Here is a 26,068-nt window from a genome sequence, read left to right on the forward strand (position 1 = left end):
ATTTGCAACTGCATGGATGGACCTTACAGGCATTCAGTGAAATAAGTCAGAGAGAAAGACAGGTATATAATGTATGTCACTTATATATGGAATCTTAAACAAAAACCAAACACACATACACAGAAAGCCTTCTTGACTTCATGGATCCTGAGAACAGACTAATAGTTACATGCAGAGGTGCAGGGTAGGAGGTGGGCAAAATAGTGAAGGAGTCAAAAGATGCAAACTTTCAGTTATCAAATGAATAAGTCCTGGGGATGTCATGTACAGTATGGCAACTAAAGTACATAACACTGAACTGCATATTTGAAAGTGGCTGACACAGCATATCTTAAAGGTTCTCATCACAAGGAAAAAAATTATGTGTGACGACAGAAGTTAACTAGGCTTATCATGGTGATCATCTGGCAATGTACACAAATGCTTAATCATTCTGTTGTACACCTGAAACTAATATGATGTTATATGTCAACTATAGCTCAATTGAAAAAAATAAATTAAAAAAATCCAGGAATAATCCAGTCCTTTATAGAAAGCAAAAAGGAGACTGGGGAAGGCATTAGAGACTTCCAAATTCAAGTGTTATTACAGTACTAAAAACAACAGAGGCACATGGGAAAGAGAAATTCACTCATTTTAGCCACCTGGCTTTCTTCTCTTTGTTGTAGGGAAGTTGTACAAGAAGAAAAATAAAATCAAAGTTAGTAACCTCAACAGTTTATCTGAGTCTCTGTGATAGGTTTTTTTTTAAATGAAATTTTATTCAGAATCCCCAGCATCTAAACAAATGACATTCTACTAGCCTCAAATACCATCTGTGTTTGTCTACAATATTTTCTTTTTAAAAAATTTTTTATTGGGGTGTATACTTTATTGGGGTATATTTTATTGTTTTACAATGTGGCATTAGCTTCTGCTGTACTGCAAAGTGAATCATCTGTATGTTTATATATATATATATATATAGTCTCTCTGTGATAATTTTATGTTTCACACCCTCTCTCCCAAACAAATCGCACTCTGGTCCAATTCTCATTTCTGGTGTTTTTTAAAGATTTTTTTTTTATGTGGACTATTTAAGTCTTTATTGAATTTGTTTCAATGTTGCTTCTGTTTTATTGTTTTGGTTTTTTGGCCGAGAGGCATGTGGGATCTTAGTTTCTTGACCAGGGATCGAACCTGCAGTGGAAGGTGAAGTCTTAACCACTGGATCACCAGGGAGGTCCTGTCTCTGGTCATTATTTTAAGTTATTTTGTCCAGTAATGAACCCCATGAAATACTGTTGTTCCTCACTGTTTTTTTTTTTTTTTTTTTAATGTGGAAAACAAACGCCTGTAAAAATTTTTTTAAATACCCAGAAAACAGCTATAATGTCACCCTCACTAGATGTCATGACATGTTAGAGGAATGTAGTCAGGCAACCCTGACCTGCTGCAGAATGGCCTTGACTCGAAAGACCAAGGCAGGGCTGCTCTGTATACACCAGGCAGACGCATTCGGGGCACGTAGAAGTCACCAGGTAAGGAACAAAAGGAATTTTTTTGTTGTTTTTGCATTAACAAGACCAGCTACATCTCTATCACATAGAGTGGAGAGAGATTCCTTGACGCCAACTTAAACTGATGAAAGAGTATTCAGTAGCAGTTAATATGGGATCAAATAACAGGCCAGGGGCCAAACAGCTGAGCTATACAATGGACATTACACTCCAGTCCCTTTCTGTAGCCTTTGCCAGTGAAAGAAAAAGGGCTTTGTGGGACTCTCTTATTTTAGCCATGAGATACATTGGTAAACAATGTTTACTTCTTCTTATAAAACAGTTGTATCAGGTGGACAAGAAGCCTTAATATTTTACTTTGTGCCAAGTCTTTCCTTGTCCATTGATTTCTGAAGACAACGAGAAATAAGACAATTTTCCAAAAAAGGTTGATATTTTTGGGAGGGTGGTGATACCTTATGCTTTGCTTTCATCTATTACTAAAAATATTACTAACACTTGATATTTACAAGTCTCATAAAACTCAAAATGTTCACTTAAAAATGTGAGTGTTCGGGGAAAATCATCATCTTGAAGGGACAGAGGGAGAATTAGGTAATGACTCAGTGGGGAAGGTGATAAACCCCATCGGTCCCTCTACCTTTATTCTAGAGTCTCCTGGGGGAAAAAAAATGTCTACCTAGGAGACTTTCCCAAAATGAAGCTCCTACAAGAAATTGATATAAAACTCTCAAGACCAGCGGGACTCTAGTATTTGGTGATTTCCCTGTACCTGACAACACTAATTCATCCCTCATGGAATTGATGAAAAAAGCATCTGTGACAGTGACGGAATGTATAATGTTGTTCAATTGTTCTCTACTGAGAAAGCACAAACACAGTTTCTCTGGGCCCTGTTCCGACTGAACTCCCGGAGTTTATAAGTCTTATGAATTACTGAATTCAATTACGGTTTCTATTTATACTTAAGATAGGGAGATAGAACACAAGATACAAAATAGGTTCTAACTGGACTCTGAGCCCAGCAGATCTGAGTCATCGTTTGGCCTCCGTCCTGCCGCTGGATGCCCTCCCTCCTGCTGGCAGGTAACTGCAGTGACTTCTGAGATCAGTAGGTGATTTAAAGCTTAGGAAGGTGAACAACTGAGAAGGCCCACAGTCCAAGGCTTTTGAACAGACTTATATACCCAGAAGCACAAGGACTACAAGCGCCCGGCCCTGCCTTTCGCCTCATCCAGGAAGCACGCCAGCAGAAGAGAAGCGGCTTGTGGCCGCCTGCCTCGCTCCCCAGCGCAGCGCGGAACGTCGGGAAGGCGGCGGTCCTCCAGGACTCGTACCTGGGCCTGGCCGCCTCCGTTGCTGCTCCCCGTGCCCCCGCCGCTGCTGCCTCCGCCGCTCCCCTGCTTGTGCTGCTGCGACCCGGTCATCTCTGCCATCCTCCTCTCCATCTGCTCCAGCCGCTCCAGGATGGACATCCTGAACTGGTTATCTAGGGCAGAACAAGGAAGGGTGAGGCCGTGTTCCGAAGGAAGGGGCATTAACCTGTGGCCCAGTCCAGCCTGTAGGATGGACATCTGAGACGGCCACTGACTCAACCCGATCACCGGGGTTTGTCCAGGCTGGTAGTGACCCTGATACCTCACACAAGACCGTACCGCTACCGCAGACCAAGTTCTCAACGAAAGGAACAGAAAACCCCTTTCTGTCAAGGTTCTGGTTTCAGGTTCTGGGACCCCATTTCTTTGTCAAATTCCCCAGTGGAAACCCTGAAGAGAGATCTGGTGGACAGGCCCCTAGAGCAAACAAATGAACACAATTTAAATTGGTAGAAGAAAGCAATCGTTGGGACTTCCCTGGTGGTCCAGTGGTTAAGGATTTGCCTGGCAATGCAGGGGATGCTGGTTCAATCCCTGATCGGGAACTAAGATCCCACCTGCTGTGGACCAACCGAGCCTGTATGCCACAACTAGAGAGCCCTTGCACTGCACTGAAATATCATGCATGGTGCAATGAAGATCCCTTGTGCCGCAGCGAGGACCCAAAACAGCCAAATAAATAAATAAAATTTAAAAAAAAAGCTCAAGTTCTTCATTTAAAAATAAGAAAGCAAGCGATCACTGTGAGAAAGAAGAATATACACAAACCCACACACATATAGTTACATGTATTATATATATATATTAAAGTCATATCTGTTTTACCCAAACACTGAAAAAAAAAATTTATTTTCTGATCCAGGTTCTAGCTGCAAACACACACACATAAGACAGCTGGGGTTAGGTAAGAGTTATGCAAAGCCCTGAGGCCGAATGTTCAAGGAGAAGAAGCCATTCGACTGGACCACACCAGAGAGGCCAGTAGAAGATGAAGTTGGAGAGGTGAGGAAGGACCAGGCAGGAAAACAGTTAGAACCTGGCTGTGCCATATGATAGTTGTATAACTCTAAACCAACTCTTTGGTGCCTCAGTTTCCTTAACTCTTAAATGGGCATAGTAACGGTCCTTATCTCCAAGGGTTGCCGAGAGAATTTAATGAATTAACAGATTTGTAAATGCTCAGGACATGGTTAAGTCCCAGACAAGGGTGCCAGCCATCAGCATCATCTTGTGGCAAGGGAATAAAATATCTTGGGAAATTGATCAACCTGCTGTAACAATGTAGCTGTCACTCGAATTGCTAATGGAGGCGCTACTTTCAAAACACAGCCGTCTGAATCATGAAAAGGAGTATCTTGGAGAAGACATCTTTTATCAGCCTCCCTTGTCATCCAGATTATAAGTCCTGACACCAGGGAGTAAACAGTACTGCTCCACAACTAAGCCTGTGCCCCACGATGACTGAAGCCGAGTGCTGCGACCACTGAAACCCATGAGTCCAGGAGCCCGGGCTCCACCACGAGAAAAGACACAGCAATGAGAAGCCTGCACACCGCATGTAGAGAAAAGCCCCTGCAGCAACGAAGACCCAGCGCAACAAAAAAGGGCAGAGGGAACACTCCGTGCACTAGTCACCCATGAAATAACTTTAAAACATTAACCCGCGAACCCTCGTGACCATCAGGTGAGTCTGGTCTGCCGTCCTCATCTTACAGACCAAGATACTGAGGCATCCATGCATGCAAATAGCATCTGACTCTCTGTGACCCCACGGACTGTAGCCTGCCAGGTTCCTCTGCTCATGGGACTTCCCAGGCAAGAATACTGGAGTGAGTTGCCATCTTCTACTCCAGGGGATCTTCCCAACCCAGGGATTGAACCCATGTCTCCCAGGTCTCCTGCATTGGCAGGTGGGTTCTTTACTACTCAGCCACCTGGGAAGCCTGACTGAGGTATGAGAAGACACTTTATCTATTGGTCGCCACGACTCAGAGCTTGGCCACCAGGTGCTAAAATCAGGAAGGGAAAGTCATGGGAAGAGAAGATGCACAAGAGTTAGCTGATCTTACCCCAGGGAACAGAACTTTTTTCTCAAAGTCAAAAGGTAGTAAGCACCTGTTTCAGGGGCAAGTTTTCAATACTGAATGTCAAATTGATCTCACTTTCCTAAACCACAGAAGCAGGACAAGGAAGACTGCTTTGCAAGAACCATGGTATTATTTTCTTAGTAAGCTATTTCCAGGAACACCACCAAAGGAAAAGTCTTCCTCTTTAAAAGAGAAAGGTGACATCTTTCCCCCCAATTTCATACAGACTGACAAACTCTGAGACCCCTCTAAGCATCTCAGTGGCATGGTCACAGATGGGGGCTCAACCCTGAATGAATATCTGCTTGTGATGCACAGGACATGGCTCGTCATCCTGGGATCACTGATGGGAAATTTCCGAGCTGGTCCCAGAACCCTTTCTCTATGCCTTCTCCACTAGAAAATGGGAATTTTGCAGAATGCAGCACTCCTACATCTGAAGCCAACAGAAGACAAAGAATTTTACCTTTTAAAAGAACGTGAGCTCAAGCAGAGCAGCAACTATCCTTCAGGTATGTTTTTAAACTCTCCTTGCTTCCTCCTGATCCTGCCAGCCAGATAACCACCCAACTCTGAACGCATGCAGAGAGCCTCACGCAGACTGCCGAACCAGCTTAAATGTCGTGATGGTTTCTTCTGCCAGCCTGCAAATCTTGTGTCTCTTGAGCATGTGTTTAGAATCTTCTCGCTTCTTTTGGAGCTTGGTTTGCACTGGTCTGGAGCGCGGTGGCCAAGATTAACATGCCATGTCATGCCAGCAGGGAGAAGGGCACGCCACGTGGCTGCGCTCTGCCTGTCGAGGTGGTTCTGTTTCAGCTGCACTGGTGACCGTGCAGGCGGCCCTGGTTTGTGCCCCCAGCCCATCCCCTGTCCAAGTCCCTGCCAATGCAGCTGCCTGTCAAAACCGAATGACCCCGCAATCCCACTCCTGGGCACGGGTCCAGGGAAAAACATGATTCGAAAGGATACACGCACTCCAGTGTTCACCGCACCGCTGTTTACAATAACCAAGACGTGGAAGCAAACTAAATGTCCATCAACAAAGGAATGCATAAAGATGTGGTACATATATACAACGGAATATTTTACTCAGCCATTAAAAAGAATGAAGTAATGCCATTTGGAGCAACATGGATGGACCTAGAGAATGTCATACTGAGTGAAGTAAGTCAGACAGAGGAGAAGTATCATACGACATCTCTGATATGTGGAACCTAAAAAGAAATTATACAAATGAACTTACAAAACAGAAAGACCTGCAGACTTAGAAAAATACCAACTTATGGTTGCTGGAGGGAAAGGATAGTTAGGGAGTTTGGGATGGTCATGCACACACTGCTATATTCAAAATGGATAACCAACAAGAACCTATTGTATAGCACAGTTTGGGGAAGAATGGATACATGTACGCTGAATCCCTTCCCTGTTCAACTGAAACTATCACAACATTGTTAATCAGCTAAAACCCAGTAAAAATAAAAAGTTCAAATTTTGAAAAAGAAAAATATATTAAGGTCGGGGGAAAAAACACTAAGTCACCAGTGCCCTGTCTGCCCCAGGGGTCACTGGCTCCTGCTCCCAGACTGTGTGTGCAGTGCCGGCCCCACAGTGGACTGTGAGTCAGCTCTCATATTATCAAGCTGTTCAAAGAAGCACTTAGTGAAGATACTCAGAAGCAGTTATTTATCTCTTAAGAAAACTGTATCATGCAGAAGGGCATCGCTGAGCCTACTGACTCCAAATGGGGGAGGTGGTGATGATTAAAATAAGAAACAATTGAGCTGGCATCTTGGAGCATCAGGATCATGGTACCTCGTAGACCAGGAATCAGATCACACTTCCTTCATCATCTTAAGTTGATGGTCTACACCTCTCCATGACTGGCAAGTCAAGAGCAACAACGTGATGCTAGTTTTGGCTTTATAGCTTTATTAGTTAAACCTTTATTGTAAGATACTCGGCAAATTCAGAACTATCTCTCATGTTAATTGTGTTGCTGTTGTTGGCTAGTCATTCAGTTGTGTCTGCCTCTCTGGACCACATGGACTGCAGCATGCCAGGCTTTCCTGTCCTTCACCGTCTCCCAGAGTTTGCTCAAACTCATGACCACTGAGTTGGTGATACCATCCAACCATCTTATCCTCTGTTGCCCTGTTCTCCTCCTGTGTTCAATCTTTCCCAGCATCAGCATCTTTTCCAATGATTTGGCTCTTCACATCAGGTGACCAAAATATTGGAGCTTCAGCATCAGTATTTCCTGTGAATATTCAGGGTTGATTTTGACTGGTTTGAAATCCTTGCAGTCCTAGCAACTCTCAAGTCTTCTCCAGAACCACAAATTGAAAGCATCAATTCTTCAGCACTCAGCCTTCTTTATGATCCAACTCTCATATCCATACATGACTACTGGAAAAACCATAGCTTTGCCTATACGGACCTCTGTCAGCAAAATGATGTCTCTGCTTCTTAATATGCTATCTAGGTTTGTCATAGATCTCCTTAATATGCTATCTAGGTTTGTCATAGCTTTCCTTCCAAAAAGCAAGCATATACATCTTAATTGTGTGTTATTGGATAAAGGTAATATAATTACTTAGAAGCAAAAGACTTCTGATTAAAAATTAGTTATAGATCCACTTATTCATGTGCAAATACTTATGGAACACCTACTGGGTACCATGAAATTAAAAGATGCTTGCCCCTTGGAAGAAAAGTTATGACCAACCTAGACAGCATATTAAAAAGCAGAGACATTATTTTGCCAACAAAGGTCCATTTAGTCAAAGTTATGGTTTTTCCAGTAGTCATGTATGGATATGAGAGTCAGACTATAAAGAAATCTGAGCACTGAAGAATTGATGCTTTTGAACTGTGGTGTTGGAGAAGACTCTTGAGGGTCCCTTGGACTGCAAGGAGATCCAACCAGTCCATCCTAAAGGAAATCAGTCCTGAATATTCATTGGAAGGACTGATGCTGAAGCTGAAACTCCAACACTTTGGCCACCTGATGTGAAGAAGTGACTCATTGGAAACGACCCTGATGCTGGGAAAGATTGAAGGCAGGAGGAGAAGGGGATGACAGAGGATGAGATGGTTGGATGGCATCACCGACTCAATGGAATGAGCTTGGGTAAACTCCGCAAGTTGGTGATGGACAGGGAGGCCTGGCGTGCTGCAGTCCATGGGGTTGCAAAGAGTCGGACACGAGTGAGCGACTGAACTGAACTGAACTGAACTGACTGGGTACCAGGTACTGGGGGATGCCTTAGTGAAGAGATCCCTGTCTGTCTTTGTTAACCAACAAATAATTTCTGCAGCCTGAAAGCACCTGAGTTGTTGAATTAACGCAGTGTGGAGGCAGGGAGGAGAGAACAATGTGCGGATGGAGGGGGCTAATGACTGTTTGCCCCAGTCTCATCCATGATGTTTCAAACAAAGCCAACGGTGATTCAGTTCTGAGGGGTTGCAAGCCCCCTGTCCTTGGGACAGTATGAGTGAAGTGATCAGACTGCTCCCTCGGGAGACCCCGGCTGCACGGAGAGCAAGCCGAGAGCGCATGTTTCCTGGAGCATGTGAGCCTCCAGGGGTGTATGCTTCTGCTCAGCCCAGTGGTTCTTGGGTGTCCGCAGGCAATAGAATCACCTGGAGGGCTTCTTGGTGGGCCCAATGCCCAGTATTTTTTGGTGTGGGGTTTCTAAAACATTTATTTATTTATTTTTGGCTCTGCTGTATCTTTGTTGTTACGTGGGCTTTTCTCTAGCTGTGGAAATCGGTGGCTACTCTTGCTTGTGGTGCATGGGCTCTAAGGCACCACTTGGGCTTCAGTAATTGTGGAACACAGGCTCAACAGTTGTGGCTCCCAAGCTCTGGGGCACAGGTTCAACAGCTGTGGGGCATGGGCTTAGTCGCTCTGTGGCATGTGGGATCTTTCCCCATCAGGGACCGAACCTGTGTCTCCTGTGTTGGCAGGTACATTCTTTACCACTGAGTTACCATGGAAGCCCCTGGTTGTTCGTGTTGATAGGCTTAGGTGAGCCCAGATGTTGCATTTCAAATAAGTTCTCAGGCGATGCTCTGGTTTGGGACCACATCTTGAGGACTGCTGCTCTAAGACCCCATCCTCCCTCCACAGGAATGAACTCTCTGCCCAGTGTTTGTTAAAGAAAGACCCCAGGACTATCTGCTCCAGCGGAGACACAGGTTCCCACCCAAGGTGGACACATGAAATGTCACCTCCTGTACATCATGCAGGGATACCCAGTGGCTTAGTGGTAAAGAACCTGTCTGCTCTGCAGGAGCCATGGGTTTGATCCCTAGGTTGGGAAGATCCCCCGGAGAAGGACATGGCAACCCACTCCAATATCCTGGCCTGGAGAATCCCATGGACAGAGGAGCCTGGCGGGCTACAGTCCATGGGGTTGCAGAGAGTCGGCTACAGCTGAAGCAACTGTGCATGCACGCACACACGTCATGGCAGGTCCCTCCACACAGGCTCCAGTGGCATCAGCTGCACATCTTCTCAAGCACACGGCCAATTCACACCTGACAACACTTGAAAACGATTTAAAATACACCTCCTTGCCCTGCTTCCTGCAACTGATCAGGCACTGCTTTCTCAACCTCACCAAACCTTACCTCTTCATTGCTCTCTCCTCTCTCAGTGGGATGTCTTCCCAGGTGTGTTTTTGTCTCCTGCTTTTTTCTAAAGCAGTTTATTTACTTGGATGGCTTCAGGGGATGAGATGGTTCAACTGCCATGCAGCAATTCCTTCCCACCACATTCAAGACACGTGCACCCACCAACCTGAACCCCAGATGAAAGATAAATGATGCTGATGGCTTTGTAGCCAGTCTGGCTCACGATTCATTCCAAGCCTCTTTATGAGCCTGTTCAACCTGTTTTTTTGTTTGCTTGTTTTAGCAGAAGCAGCATTTCTAGACTAAGCAGCGATGAAAGAGTAGAACAACACTGGAGTAGAGAGAAGGGCTACAGGTTTAATCCTGCCACTGTGTGACTCTAGAAAAATTACGATCACTTTGCATCTCAATTTTTTCATCCGTAAAATGAGAATATCACTGTTTATCTTATTGTTGCCTATGAGGATGATGAAACAAAGTGAACTTTTAAAAAAGTGGTCAGATTCTCTTAAAGTCTGAATTATTATTGGGGCTTCCCAGGTGGCTCAGATGGTAAAGAATCTGTGTGCAATGCAGGAGACCCGGGTTCAATCCCTGGGTCAGGAAGATCCCCTGAAGGAGGAAATGGCAGCCCACTCCAGTATGCCTGCCTAGAGAATTCCATGGACAGAGGGGCCTGGTGGGCTACAATCCAGGGGGTCGCAAGATTCAGACATGACTTAGCAATTACACCACCATCAATTAACATTTACCTAAAATTTCTAAACAATACCAAAGTTTTAAACACATAACACACAAAAGTTTCATAAAGTCAGATACCCACAGTATGCTCCAAGTTTAGGTTTATGATTTGCTGCTGTCAAAGTGAAGAATCCCAAGTGTTTGGGCATCTAATGAAAGGAACTGGCTGTGTCAGGAACCAACAACTACCCAGACTCAGGCTCTCGGGGTTCAGCCACACCTACTGTCACCTACAGATTTTGTACAACTCACTTTAAATCTGGGAACTGAATGGATTTTCACATTGAGCAATAAAACATGAAGCAATTTCTGACTTTATATCAGATAATCTGGTTTAAAAAAAAACTTGAATCCCTCCCCTGTGACCCACAAAATAAAAAGGTGTTTGGCAGGAATTGGGTCTTTGCTGACAATGTTGGGTAACTGTTTAAGGGGTCCTCTCATGCTCACTGGTCTCCAAAGCGACCAGGAATGTCATATGCTTTGGGGTCTTGGGGTGATGCCCATCTTTCTCCATATCCACTCGGCGACCTTATTTTTCAGGGTGTGGCTTAAACATCCTTTCAGATTTATTATTCGTAGCTATCACTGAGCATTTACATGGGCTAGACATTCCACAAGTTTTATTTGTAGTCCTGGAAACAACTCTGATTTTCCTCTCCCTTTAACAGATGGGGAAGCTGAGGCTACGAAAATGTGTTATTTCCCCACGGTCATGAGCATCAGCACAGGGACCTGAGCACAGGTTAGACTCTGAACCCACTTCCTAGTCCATCCAGCAAGCCTCCATGTCCTGCTCTGTGTCCTGAGAGCACTCAGCAAATGAACCTGTCGTTCTTTATTTATCTGGCCACATCGGGTCTTAGGTACTCGGGATCTTCCATTACTTCATGTGGCTGAGTTGCCCCAAGACATGTGTGATCTTAGTTACCCGACCAGAGACTGAACCCAAGTCCCAGGCACTACACGGCAGATTCTTCTTTCTCTTTTAAGTTTTTCTAAAAAAAAAATAATTTTAGTTTTTTAAATTAATTTAAAGAATTTAAAAAACTATTTACGGCTGCACTGGGTCTTTCTCTAGCTGCAGCAAGCGGGGGCCACTCTCTAGTTGCAGTTCAAGGGCTTCTTACTGTGGCGGCTTTCCTCATTGCAGAGCATGGGCTCCAGGCTCGTGGGCTTCAGCAGCTGCAGCACACAGACCCAGCAGTTGTGGCACACAGGCTTAGTTGCTCTGTGGCATGTGGAATCCTCCGGGCTCAGGGACTGAACCTGCGTCCTCTGCATGGCAAGGCAGATGCCGAACCACTGGACCACCAGGGAAGTCCCTACAGGTACTTTCTCACATGTGTCATTTCTTCCAGAGCGAGCTTTCTGCGAGTCTTGTACCCTTGGTACCAGATCCAGAGTGGGTAAACCCTGTCGGCAGGAAGGAATATCATGTTCTAATTTAAGCTCCTTCAGAAGCCAACTGATGGATGAGGTCAGCCAAACTCTGGAACAAGGGCTCCAAGTGACCTCTATTCTCCACAGTGGGCTCCAGGGGGCTTTATACCCACTAGCCCATTTTATCCCTTATTCCCAGGGAGAGAAAGAGCATTCAAAATGACTGAAGCCCAGTGGAGCTGTCGTGCAAGCACGTGAGAAAACTCTAGGCGTCTACCTGGGTGGCTGCCCTTTCCACGGGGCTCAGGTAAGAAAGTTACGTAAGTGCCATGTGTTGGTGCAAGACTCTGGCAGAAAAGCTGAGGAAGACCTGACTTCTCCACAGACACAAGCCAGGATTTCACGGCAATGTCACTTGTCTTTATCCACTGAAATTCCCGTTATCAATACGGATCCTCACCTTTCAGGTAATCCCACTTTCCCCAGGGAAATGAAGTATTTGGATCGTGGTGCCTGGCAGCACACCTTGATGAAAGGACTGCCTCTAGGTAGTTACACAAGAGCTTAACAGGTTCAGCTGTCGGAGAAACGGGACATTTTTACTGTGAGACCAAAGAGGTATTTTTGAGAACACCCTCAGAAAAGTGGGCAAGGATTTGCACAGCCTGAAAATCAACAAATGAATAACATCTGCAAACCCGAGAGCTTGTTATGACAACTGCTCGACCTGGGCCACCGCTGGTCTCGCTGCCAGAGCAGAAGAGAAAGTTTTGCCTTGGCAGGTAAATGAATGAAGGCGCGATCATCAAATACCATCTGCTATTTTAAAACACGTTATTTGTGGCTCTGGCGCACATGTGCCCTCCGGTTGCTATTTGGACCGAGGACCAGAGGCCGTGTCTCCTGTTCCATGGCCAGCCCTTGGCCATGCTGGCAGGAAGGGCTGCTGAAGCATAAGGAGGCATGACTCCGGCTATTTCTGTAGAGAACTGTAACTGTCGCTGAGGAAGCCGCCTGCATTTTGCAGAGGACCTCAGAAGGACGGGAAACACGAGGTCGCTTAATTCCTTCCCAGAATCGAGGGGCGGCCAGAGTGCCCAGAGCAGCTCCTCCCAGGAGAGCTGTTGAAGACATCCAAGTGCAGGGGAGAGGGTGAGGCCCGCCTGGAGATAAGGCACAAGCTGTACCACTCTGATTTTCCAAAGCAACGGCTAAATTTAGCCTTAGGAAAAACTGCCTTCCTCCACTTCTTCACAACTCCCCAACTCTATGGACCAAGACGCCAGAAACGGACATCAGCAAGCCTTCTTAAGACTGTCTTCACTGGCCGGGATGGGGGATTCGGATTTCTTCCTGGTCTATGGTTCATACTGCTCCCAAAGTCAGAGTCTCAGGTGCAACAGGGAAAAAACCCTTTAAGCTGATGAAGAGCGATGAGACGAACTTATGAGCAGTGCAAAGTCAACCTGTAAGGATTTCTCCTTTGAAATCTTTCAGTGCAAGGCGAGCAAAGAGGCCCAGCCTCTATCCTCTAAGCACATAAAGGCTCAGTGGAACCCAAGGAGCTCAGCTGGATCATGACACGGCATCCAGAGCGTAAGAGCACCCGGATTACGCAGGAGCCAACCTCACTGTCAATCAAATAGCAAAGCAACTGCAGTTCAACGCCGCAGAACTGCAGCTAATGAGCGTGAGAGCAAAGGAGATGGGAACTCTGACAGACTTGCCACCTACCTTCATCAAATCTACAAAAGAGGAGGCTTGCTAATGTCCCCCAAAGCACCACACTTGGAGGCCATGGCCTCAACAATTTCAGTGAAAATGAGAACTACTGCTATATACACTACACACACGATACATACAGATTGAGACATTCTAGAAATGGATAGAGCGATGGAGGAAACCACTGACCCCAATGGGATATTTTTTTTCCAATTATAAAATGCAGTTTATTAAAAAGTTAAGGCTGATATTTCTTTCCTAATACATGTCTTAAAATTATATTAAACTTCAGAGGTAACCACTAGGCAAAATTTTTAACTTTTTATTTTGTATTGGAGTAGAGCTGATTAACAATGCCGTGATAGTTTCCGGTGGACAGCAAAGCGACTCAGCCACATGTACACATGTATCCATTCTCCGCCAAACTCCCCTCCCCATCCAGCTGCCACATAACACAGAGCAGAGTTTCCTGTGCTATTCATTTTAAATATAGCAGTGTGGACATGTCGATTTCAAACTCCCTAACTATCCTTTCTCCCCCATCTACCTCCCCCCTCGTCCCGCCCCCTGTAACAATTACCATAATGGGGCCTTTAGAGGGAAAAGATGTCAGGATGTGAGTGAGTGCTGAACTTTAAATGTCTCGCCCAGATGAGGTGGTAAAGGAAAACCCTGCATTTAAGAACCACAACTGCCAAGACGGGAACTTGTACAAAACACATGGGAATTGTCAAGGGGCGAGCATCCATTAATTAACTGCCAGCAGGTTGTCCTGGGGTGCCCAGCTGTACCAAAAAAACCACTCCGAGTCCTCAGGGAAGAAGGATGGGGAATCAGGGCCAGGACAGACTCCTGCTTCGAATGTCAAGTGCATACCCTTGCTGGGCCTCCACTGCCTAGTGCTGGCGTGTCAGGGTCCGAGGGGTGGACTCAAGCTGTCACGGTGGCCACGAGGGACACAAAAACCAAATGAGACGTGTGCCTTCATTTCCAGAACCTCATCCGGATGGAAACGGAGGGCAATGAAGAGAGACCTCGACAGTTCTATGGGGCCAGCACCTGCCTTAACTCTGCTCACTCATCTCCCTGAGGCCTGGCACACAGTCAGCCCTAAATAAACATTTACTGCACAAGGGACTTAATTTCCTCTGTTCAAAATAGAAAGAGTGAATTTCAAGCAGGACAAGGTAAGGGAGATTGCGTAGGACAAAATATTTGTTTCCTGTCATCATTTCCAGGTGACTTTCCTCCAGCCAGGTTATGAAAAGCAGTTCCTTCCTTTCTCTCTTCCCTAATCGCATCAAACAGGTTGGGGACCAGGCATGTGAAAACACCAAACTGAGCCAGACACATGATAACGCTTTTGCCTTAGCAGCAGTGCTCCACGACAAGGCTGGGGGACAGAGACGATGGGGGGAAAAGTCAAATGTGCAATAAAAAGGAAAACTCTGCAAATGAGAAGTGTTACAAGGTACCTGGGGCAAAAGTTTTTGTTTTTGTTTTTTAAAAAGTCCTGGCTGCTTCTAGAGAACACTGCTAATCACAAGAGATGTTGTTTGCCCTGAGTTTTTGGTGATTTTCAGTGCACTGTGCATTCGGGATTCTAGTTGAAAGAAGCCTCTCGCTCTTTCCAGCTCACTCCCCACACATTGCTTAGAGCTGCCACTGCAAAGCTTTCTCCCCAAACTGTAGGAATGCCGATGTTCCCAAGCTGTCCTGCGACCTTGTGAGAGAGTTTAAGTCCAAGATGTTCCACAAATACACATTTTTTTAAACTCTGGATTCTACAGAGAACTCAAAAGTGTACTAACTACTGTTACTTTTTTTCTACAATGCCATAAGATTCTGTAAAACCCTGGGATAAATCCAGACGAAGAGGTCCTTTTCAAATCAATTGACTGAAATGTCTATATTTTAAAAGAAATAGCTATACTGCTTTAAAATACTGGATGTATTTTTTTTAAAAGGTCAAAACAGATAAAATGATCTAAAGATACTGTTTTACAATTTATCATAGGTCTTTCTGACAGAGAAATAGTTTTAAAGATCAAAGTTATACCACTTTAACCATTTTATTCCAAAGTAAAATACTTCTCCAAGGGAACCACCAGACCCATAGAAAAATTTTAACCAGTAAGCTCCTTTATTCAGCACTGTTGTGATCCCTGTGAGGGCCATTTTGTGTCCTGGCTCAAGAAAAAAAGTGAAAGTGTTAAGTTTCTTAGCTGTGTCCGACTCTTTGGGACCCCATGGACTGGGGTAGCCTGCCAGGCTCCTCTGCCCACAAGATTCTCCAGGCGAGAATACTGGAGTGAGTTGCCATTCCTTTCTCATTGCTTAGAAACCCATCAAGGGCTGCTCTCCTGTGTCTGCAGGCGACTCGCTTCCACACTTTTTGAGTTGGGGGGGGAGGTGCTGATACTATTTGATATTACTGGGTTGGCCAAGAAGTTCTTTTTGGTTTTCCCATAAGCACGTACAGAAAAACCCGAACAAACTTTTTGGCCAACCCAATACATCTTCCATTAGCACTCCATCCCTAGATTCGAGTCACCTTCAAATTTTTACAAATTCCAAATGAGTGAGGCCTCAATGACTGTATTAGTGAGGTCACTATTCAAATATCCCTTGGATTAAGTGAAAAAGCTAAAACCTTATAGTGCTTTTCACTAAATGGGGATGCAACTTGACGGCGGGGGGATGTAACAGTTGTTGGGTTATCTTGCTATCCTCGTGGACGTCTCCAAATCGGGCTTCTTTAATCATCCTACAGGGGTTCTCTGGTGGCTCAGAGATAAAGAATCTGCCTGCCATGCAGGAGACTTGAGTTTGATTCCTGGTGCAGGAAGATCCCCTGGAGGAGGGCGTGGCAGCCCATTCCAATCTTCTTGCCTTGGGAAATCCCATGGACAGTAGAGCCTGTTGGGCTACAGTCCATGGGGTCACAAAGAGTTGGATACAACTTAGCAACTAAACAACAACAAAAATCATCCCACTCCAAGTATAGCTGGTCTAAAGGTTCAGGGAGCAGTTAATGATGGAACAACAGGTGAATAACCAACTCAAAGTGCAGTGGGAGCTAACCCTGCTACACACCCATCAGAAATCCCTGACATGGCCCCCCCTTTCTTTTTCTTCCCTGCTTCTTCCCTTTCCCTGGTCTCCCTTCCCTGCCTTCACCTATCTCCCCCACCCAAACCTCTCTAACTCCCTCCCTCCTCACTTAACCTGGATCCAGGTATGTCTCTTTGAGATGACTGATAAAAACACTTATGCTTAACAAGAGATTAGGGAAAATGGAGATTCATGAAAAGAGTAAACTAAAGCTCACATAAAGCTGTTATACAGAAAATACACACTAAATATCCTCTAACATAGTTAACTGTGAGCCTCAAATTTGGCTGAACTTAGCAAACAAAGCAAAAAAAGGGAGGCAAGATCAAGATCAGGATCACTGTCAATTGCTGTGGACAGCATGGCTCTTCTAGGTACTGAGCGCTGAGAGAAGATACTAATAAGAAAGGCTGTGACATAATGCAGTGGTCCCCAAACGTTTTGGGAACCAGGGAGAAATGTTTCCATGGATGGGATAGAGGGATGGTCTCAGGATGATTCTCAGAAGGAGCACACAACCTAGATCCCTCGAATGCACAGCTCCTACTAGGGTTTGAGCTCCTAGGAGAATCTAATGCCACTGCTGATCTGACAGGAGGTGGAGCTCAGGCAGTAATATGAATGATGGGGGGCAGCTGTAAATACAGAGGAAGCTTTGCTCACTTGCCCGCTGCTCAACTTCTGCTGTGCAGTCGGGTTCTAACAGGTCATGGACTGAAGCCGGTCCATGGCCCAGGGCAGGGGTGTGGGGGATCCCTGATTTAACAGACCTCAACATCCTTGCAATAAAGGCAATGCGTGTGTGCATGCTAAGTGGCTTCAGTCATGTCCAACTCTTTGTGACCCCATAGACTGTAGCCCGCCAGGCTCCTCTGTCCATGGGATTCTCTAGGCAAGAAAACTGGAGTGTGTTGTCATTTCCTCCTCCAGGGGATCATCCTGACGGTGGGGTGAAACCCATGTCTCTTGCGTGTCCTGCAACAGCAGGTGGCTTCTTTACCCCTGAACCACCTGGGAAGTTATTATGCTAATAATGTGCACTATTAACTGCTGGTGGAGAGCTAATGGCAGGTGTGTCTCCTAACACTTATCTGATCTTTTTTTGTAGTGGGGAGCATCTTATATGCATGTCTTATAAGTAGTTCCAACAAAAGAGTTTAGGAACTAAAACTAGTCCTAAAGGATAACTTGATACAGACAGTCTCTGAGTGAGGAAGCTCCTGGTCCACTTTAACCTACCACAAATCCCAGCAAGGTCATGTAGGTTAATGGTGAATGTCACCCAGGAACTAGTGTGGGAAGCTGCTTGACCCCACATCTCTTCCCACTGTCTCTGGTCTCTCTTCTTAGGAGGCTCCTCCTCTCACTGCTTGTGGTTCAGTCAATTCTTCCTCAGACAACCTCTGACACACCGAACTACCTCTTCAGCCACATTTTCCTTCCCTTTTCATTGTTCTAACTCTTGGAGATACAGCAGAAGGATTTCTGTCATTCTCTCTTTTGTTCAATTTAAGAATAAAAATATGACTGTAATGATCATGGATTGCCAAAGAATTGATGCTTTTGAACTGTGGTGTTGGAGAAGACTCTTGAGAGTCCCTTGGACTGCAAGGAGATCAAACCAGTCACTTCTAAAGGAAATCCATCCTGAATATTCATTGGAAGGATTGATGCTGAAGCTGAAGCTCCAATACTTTGGTTACCTGATTCGAAGAACTGACTCACTGGAAAAACACCTTGATGCTGGGAAAGATCGAAGGCAGGAGGAGAAGGGGACAACAGAGGATGAGGTGGTTGGGTGGCATCACTGACTCGATGGACATGAGTTTGAGCAAGCTCTAGGAGTTGGTGATGGACAGGGAAGCCTGGTGTGCTGCAGTCCACGGGGTCGCAAAGAGTCAGATATGAACTGAACTGAAAATCATGGATAATAAAATTGTTAGGATTATCAAGAAACTGAAATTATTTACTTTCTCTGGGTTTATTCCTCTAAAAAGTTAGATAGCTGGAGTTTGTAATTTCTGAGAATCATTTAGGGTTCCACCAGTAAATTAAGAATCTTCACCAATAAGTTTCCATTGACTGAAATTCTTTTATGTATACATTTATTATTATTCAAGAAGCTTCATTTAATATTCCAATGTGCAGTTCATTTTTCCATTTGTTTTGGAACATGTAAGTGTAGGCTATGTATATATAGTATGTAGATTAGGTAGTTCAATGTTTTACAGTTTATACAGGTATATGCATGCACACACACTATTTTAAATTTTTCTTCTGCAAATTCTGAGTATCTATTATGGATTCAAAAGGTTTTTGTTCTCAGTCTAGCCTGGGAATCTACCCACCATTTACTGCACTGTTTGTCTGGGAAATATTACTCAATTTACCTATAAGCTTTTAGAATATCATCAACTTTAGAATGGGCCCTTCCTATTTTTTACACTGTTAGATAAAACATCTTTCACATGCACACACAAATGCCAGAGGCATCGATTTTGGTTAGAATGGAATGTGTGGTTTCTTTCACTAGAAAAGACAAAAGCATATTTAAGGAAATCTTTAGTGGATTAATCCAAACCACAGAGTGCAATATTAAGGACCTGAATCCTATTTTCTGAAAATGATCTTAGGGAATGTTAGTCAGTACCCATTTAAAAGCCTACTGAAAGGTGATGATTCTGGGGAGTCTTCAGTTAAAATGGGACCATGAAAATGGGAGTATGGAATGAGGCTTGTTGTAAGCTTCTGCAGTTTCAGAATGAAGGGTGCTTTCTCAGAGAATATGAGACTCGACGGCGAAGAGCAGCGCAGTATGCCTGCTCAGCATCCCTTCCCTGGACACTGGCCATGACTCTGTGCTTCTCCTCCGTTCAGGTGGCTCTAATTCCAATTCTTGTCTCCAGGGGTGGGTGAGTCAGGTCTCGCTAATGAGGGTACCACCCCTCCTTATTCAAGTGACTGGACAAAGGAGTCAAGGTGAGCCAGTAACAGAACATTTCCTGGAAGTCCTGGGAAAGAAGTGCCATCTTCCCAGAAATATCTGCTAAACTGGCAAAATACAAGCCTGGAGCTTGAGAGGGCCATCGTGCTACGGCTTCGGGAACTTCTGCCTGAGAAGAAAATCAACACAGAGGAGAAGAGAGCCAAGAGAGGGACAGACAGGCTCCTAACGACATCACTTGAGCATTTGGAAGCAGTTGTACCTGAAGACAACTCCAAACTGGACTTCATGAGAACCAATAAATTGCTTTTTTTTTTTTTTAAATAGAAGCTAGTTGGAGTTCTGTCACCTAAGGCTAAAAGAGGGGCCTGAGGTGAATCCATCAACTGAAATGTGGATCTTTCCACTAAATAAATCCTGGAAAAGTTCTCCTTTCACTTAGCGGAAAAAAAAAAAAAAAATCAGTTTCATTGAACAGACCTTAGTGACAGTACCTAAGAATCACTCAAAGATCCCTATTAAACATGGGACAAATTTTGGCAGAAATAAGCTGTCATTCTCATCTGAAACATTCTGATTACCCAAATAAATCAGAAAAACAGAGAAAGGTACACTAAGCTCCTGCCTAGCTAGACACCTTCTGCTGTTGAATTAAATACTTACAGAAGTATTCTAACTCTATCGGGCCTTAACCTACTGCCAAACTGACAGTCATAACAACAGACACATCCCACAAAAGAGAATCACTACAAAACTGCTGCTGCTGCTGCTGCTAAGTCACTTCAGTTTATGTCTGACTCTTTGCAACCCTGTGGATTGTAGCCTGCCAGGCTCCTCTGTCCATGGGATTCTCCAGGCAAGAATACTGGAGTGGGTTGCCAGGTCCCCCCCTCCAGGGACTGAACCTCTGTCTCTATGTCTCCTGCACAGGCAGGTAGGTTCTTTACCACTAGCGCCAACCGGGAAGACACTGAGATTTAAAGACAATTATGAATGACCTAATCCAGGGGCTTTCAACAGGTTTTGGCTGTGGCCCACAAAAAGAAAGAGCTCAATACGTGCACGTGCACACACACACCCCTCTGAAACAAAGACTCCCCAAACATACTGACCATACTGCATGCAATGCATTCTGATTTTAATAACTAATGATAGTGACCATTAATTTCCTGAACCACTACTAATAGGCTTAGAAAACAGATGAGGCACTGATCCAGGGTTATTAGGTGAGTTTCCTAGGATTTCTCATTTACTGAGAAGTAAGCTAAAACAAAAACCAACTATTCATCTTACCATATTATATTCAAGCAAACAGCTGTTACCTATGCACATTTCAGCAAGTTTCTGGCCAATCTTATGAGAGCCCCAAAGATGACTCAGGTGTTAGACCTTGCTATTTAACATTGGCACAGGCCAAGACTTTTACAGCCACTTCACGACCACTTAAATGGAAACCCAAATCCACTAGGGAAGGTGAATGAACCTGAATGGGAGACCCTGTGGAGCTTGGGTCTGAATTACCAGCAGGCAAGACTGAATTGAATGCACGAAATAGGATCAGAGCCATGTTTGTTTCAGAAAATTCCTCTTACGTTCTTCTCACTCTACCTGAGGAGTAACACCAGGCATACAATTTTGTGGTCAACGACCAGTATTTATGAAAGCCCACCTCCCAGGTCACATGATGCTAGGGTCAGTAGGGGAAGACACAGCTTCAGCACTAGCCTGTCCTGCAAACAGCCACCAGTCTAATCTGGGAGCTGAGGGTAAAGGGTTCATTAATGAGATCATGTGTGAGTTGGGCTCAGAGAATAAGGAGGAAGAATTTCAAAGGGTTCATGCTGAGTAGCTGCTGGGGGAAGGGGGAGGCGCTTCGGGGAACAGAGTGGGGTATCAGGTTTGGAGGGTGGGGAAGGTCAGAAGAAGGAAGGTAAAAAAAATAGACTGGTTCATTTTGGTAGTTGATAAATGTTCATTTAATACATTTGGAGGCACTTGTAACACAGAAAAGCCAGTCATTTGACTTCAGGGCAACCCACTTAGGCAGGGTGAAGCCCCTCACCATGACTTTCACGATCAGGAGCACCAATGTCCTCAGGTGAGGGGTAACCCAGCAGGTTCCCAGGCACTTCCTAAACGTTCAAAGTGACTGATATTAACCTGCAGTCTTTAAGCTGATTCAATGGACCTCGTTTAGACTTTTCCCACCAACAAAGTTCAGCAATGGCTGTCAGAACTTCCATGAAATATAAGAAAACGAATGGCATGTGAGGATGAGATGGCTGGACAGAATCACGAACTCAATGGACATGAGTTTGAGCAAACTCTGGGAGAGAGTGAAGCTTAGGGGAGCCTGGCATGCTGCAGTCCATGAGGTCACAAAGAGTCAGATACGACAGAGCAACTGAACAACAAATGACAAGTGAGAGGTAATAAAGAGAAAATTAAGCCTGTGTCACTTCTACAATGGCCAGAGAGCTTAGAAGTCAGTACACGGCATGCCTCTAGAAGGTGTGGAAGACTTTATGGAAAGGAGATCCCTTCCTATCTTCATTAGTGTCCCCAACTCACTTCCCTGGACCCTTCTTTCCTTTGCCTACTCCCTCTTTATCTTACCTATTTTCACTACGTAATATGTATCTCTGTAACCTCCCTTGTTGTTCAGTCACTAAGTCGTGTAAGCTCCCTTCAGTTCAGTTCAGTCATTCAGTCATGTCCGACTCTTTGCGACCCCATGAATCACAGCACGTAAGCTCCCTTAACCCTCTTTTTTAAAAAAAAAAAGGTGAGGTGTATGCAAATAAACTACATTACATGTGGATGCCAAAAGCTTTCTGGCAAAGGAATATATAACTGCAATAAACACTCAAATATTCAGCTTAGGTAGTGTGAAAAGATGCCACGGTTGATATTTAACAATGAACACTTGGCACCACTCTGAGAGCCTTCTGTCTAAAAGATCGATGGGATACAAATACTAACCCACTTTAAGCCAGAGAGCAAACCCTTTTAAGTGTAAGAAGATATGGCAGCCACACAAAAACATTTGTGAAAGGGGTGGGGTAGTGGATACCGCTAAGGAAGAAGAAAGGACTTTCCAAAAACCACTGCACTGGCGGGAGAATGGTGGCAACTTTAACGGAATGGTCTTTATTGACCCTTCTGGGTGAAACCCAAAGTTGAGTCTTAAAGAAATGTAAATATGAAAATAAAATATAAAAATAAAATTTCCCTTAAACATTTAAAACAGGCAGCCTACAAGCAGAGCTCTGCAATGTCAGAAGTTCACAACAGCGAGGCAGAAAACATCAGAAAAATTATGATGGTTTCCAAAGACAATTCTCGATAACTGAAAAGGACATTTCCGGCAGTGCCAGAATGTACAGGATCACGAGCCGAGCCGAGCACTGGAATTTTGGCCATCAATACATGCTTCACACCTTTCTCACAGGAAACTTTCAAGGTCAACTGATTCTTTAACGTCACCATCTTTCTCTGGTGAAGTAAAAAATTTTCAGTTCCACCCATTACCCATGTTTTCTAGGACAGCCCAACATGAATGTCCTGCAATGGGGCCAGCTGCCGTAACAGGCAGGAAGGCCCAGCAGAGCCCTCCACAGAAGACTGAAGAAAATAATAAGGGATCTCTACATGTTTACCACAAAAGCACAAGAGTTAGTAAGAATCCTTAAGTGATACGATGTTGTTATTAACTACTGCACTAAATACTGAGCTTCCACTTGGGTTATTTGGAACATAATTAGGATGCCTGGGTCCAGGTCCCTTAGGAATTCGAGGCAGTCCTCTGCTTGTTTTCACCTAGCTGAATTAATTTGGGAAATGCATACCCTGTAAGCAAATGTTGTTTCTAGAACATTAAACATCGTTGTATTCCTGAAATCTAAAACTAAGAAAAAGAGAAACCTAAGTTTATTTGCTAGAGAAGGGAATGGCAACCCACTCCAGTATTCTTGCCTGGAGAATCCCATGGACAGAGGAGCCTGGTGGGCTACAGTCCATGGGCTCACAAAGAGTCGGACACGACTGAGTGACTAACACACACACACAAGCTTCTTTGCTATCATCTGATTTGGGTCTTAAAATAAGAAATATCTTTCTATAAACAAACACCATGAAAAGTGATACTGCTTAATATATTTCTTTTAATCAGGTTCTCAAGCAATAGTTCGTATGACACAGATTCTGTACAGAAACTCTGAAAAGCTCCTTTAGACCGAGAAAGAAAAGGACTCCTTTACATGAACCAGCCATTTTATTATGTGTGATAAAACTTTGGCCCCACTGGTGGAAGAAATACAATGCATTCAAGCAAACAAACAGACGAGGCACTTCATATCTGAAAGCTCTTCTGTTTATTGCATCTGTTTTGCCAATTAGGTACTTCAGATTTACCAATAGTAATCATAATAAGAAACGGTGCACAAAATACAAAACGGGCTTTAAAGCTGCCATCGTTCCCTGGTGAAGCCACTAATTGAGAAGATAATTTGCAAGGGTATTATGTTTTCAGATATTTGATGCCTGCACAAATCTAAAGATTGAAAAACGGTCCCAAACATTTGAAAACCACCAGGGCCGCCTCTGACATTGTGCAAATACCAAGGCGACCAAAGCAGGAGAGATCTTATAAATGCAAGAAGGTTACGCTGAGCCTGGCTGGTGGAAGACAGGGTCAAGGAACCTTTCCCGTCCTTGGTCTGCAAGTAAGCAAAGCTCTAAGGAAGTTCTTCCAAATCTTTGGGTTCTGAACTCAACCAACTTTCCCCGCCGTATTCTACGCACAGATTAATAAAACGTTCATTCACTCCATTGGCCTGCTAGCAAAAGGCAGCCTCCAACCGCCGGATCCGCAGAAGCGCCGGGGGCGAGAGCCAGGCGGTTCGGCCCCTCTCCCCGCGCCCGGTCGCGGGAGCGAGCACTCCATCCGAAAAGCCCGCCGCCCGGACGCGATTCGCAAACAAAAACCAGCCGGCGGCCCACGGGCGCTCGCGCCCGCGCTCCCCCGACGCGGCCACTCCCCGCACGCGCGTCGCCAGGCCGCCACTCACCCAAACACTCCCACTGGCTCGCGCGCACACTTGTGTCCGCACACCCACGCCCGCGCCCCCCACCTCCCCGCCACACGTGCGCGTTCTCCCGGACTCGTCCCTCCCTCATCCCCACGCGCCCCACGAACACGCGTGGGCCCACCCCACCCAGACACACTCGGTAAACACGCCGGGACCCACGCGCACTCACGCGTCAAAACACACCAGGCCCCTGCGCTCTCTCCATCAGCTCGCGCGCCCCCTCCACCCTCCCACTCACTCCGTAAACACCCGTGTTTGCTCCCCCGCCCCGCAAACATGCGCACGCCCTCCCCCTTGCTCCATCCACACACGCCCCGCATGCTCATCCAAACACCCCCTCCCGCACGCTCGCCCCGTAAACACTCTCGCTGGCCCCCACGCGCACCCGCCGTCTAAACACACTCCTCCCTCCCGTGAACACGCGCGCCCCTCCCACGCCCTTCCCCCGCGCCTCCACAAGCGCGCGTGTCCTCGCACCCGCTCCTCCGACACGCTCCCTCCCCCCAACTCCGCGTAAACACGCGCGCCCCCGCCGCGAGCACGAGTGCTTCCCACGCCCCGGGCGCGCGCGCGCGCCCGCCCCCGGCCCCGCCCCCGCGCGCCGGGCCGCCCCGCGCGCCCCCGTCGGCCGCCGCCCTCGCCCCGCACGCGCCAGGCCGACTCTCCCCTCGACCGCACGCACACTCACTCGGACTTGGTAAGCACGGCCAACGCTCCGTCGGGCTGGCGCCGAGCCGCCTCTGTCTTCCTCCTCCCGCGCGGCCCCGCCCGGCCCGGCCCGACAGCCCAGCCCTGCCCCGACCCGCTCAGCTCCACACGCCGCAGCTGGAACGACTCGGGCTCCGGGTACCGTTGTCTCCCCGCCACAGCCCGAGTGCAGCGCCCGGGCCAATGGCGGGGCGCGGCGGTGAGCTCACCGGCCTCGGCCCCGCCCTGCTAGCCGCGAGGGCCAATCGAAGAGCGCCACGTCACCCGGAGCCGGGCAGAGGCAGGTGTGGGGCGCGGAGCCGCTCGGCGCGGGGACTGCGCCGGAACTGCGCCCGAGCCGCGCGGCGCCGCGCTGGACGGCGGCGGGCCCGGCCCGGAGGGTGCGGGCGGAGCGCGGCCCCGCGGCTCCAGGCGCGCCAAGACTCTTCGCGAAGCCGCCGGGCACCCCCAGCCCAGGTTCCAGGAGACCCGCCAGCCGAGTGGCCGAGGTCCACTCGAGGGCAGGGACGACTCCGAGCCCGACGGCCGCGCCCGCTGCCCCGGGCCCACGGCCACGGGGGCCCGTGCCGCGCGGCGGGGGCGCTAGGGCTGCGTGTTCCCTGCTCACCGAGCCGCCCTGCACCCAGCCGCCGACTCCGGGCCCCGGGGCGCCGTCGGGTCCGCCCGGAAGCCCCGCACCCAGTGGCCTTGCGTGCCCGGGCCCTCAGCGCATCCCCGGCGCACCCTGCGGCGGCGGCGTCTGCAATGCAGCCCCGGGAGGAGCCGG

General features: G+C 46.6%; 1 protein-coding gene across 1 annotated transcript in view; it reads right to left on the reverse strand.

Moving 5' to 3' along the window:
• Positions 1 to 26,068, reverse strand: part of CAMTA1 (calmodulin binding transcription activator 1) — a 965,206-nt gene that overhangs the window by 29,771 nt on the left and 909,367 nt on the right. The window contains exon 12 of the mRNA XM_061160492.1: positions 2,837 to 2,988. Within this exon, the coding sequence (XP_061016475.1) occupies positions 2,837 to 2,988 (152 nt within the window). The remainder of the gene's footprint in view (positions 1 to 2,836; positions 2,989 to 26,068) is intronic.

The sequence above is a fragment of the Dama dama genome, chromosome 14, assembly GCF_033118175.1.
Source record: "Dama dama isolate Ldn47 chromosome 14, ASM3311817v1, whole genome shotgun sequence".
Classification (NCBI taxonomy): domain Eukaryota; kingdom Metazoa; phylum Chordata; class Mammalia; order Artiodactyla; family Cervidae; genus Dama; species Dama dama.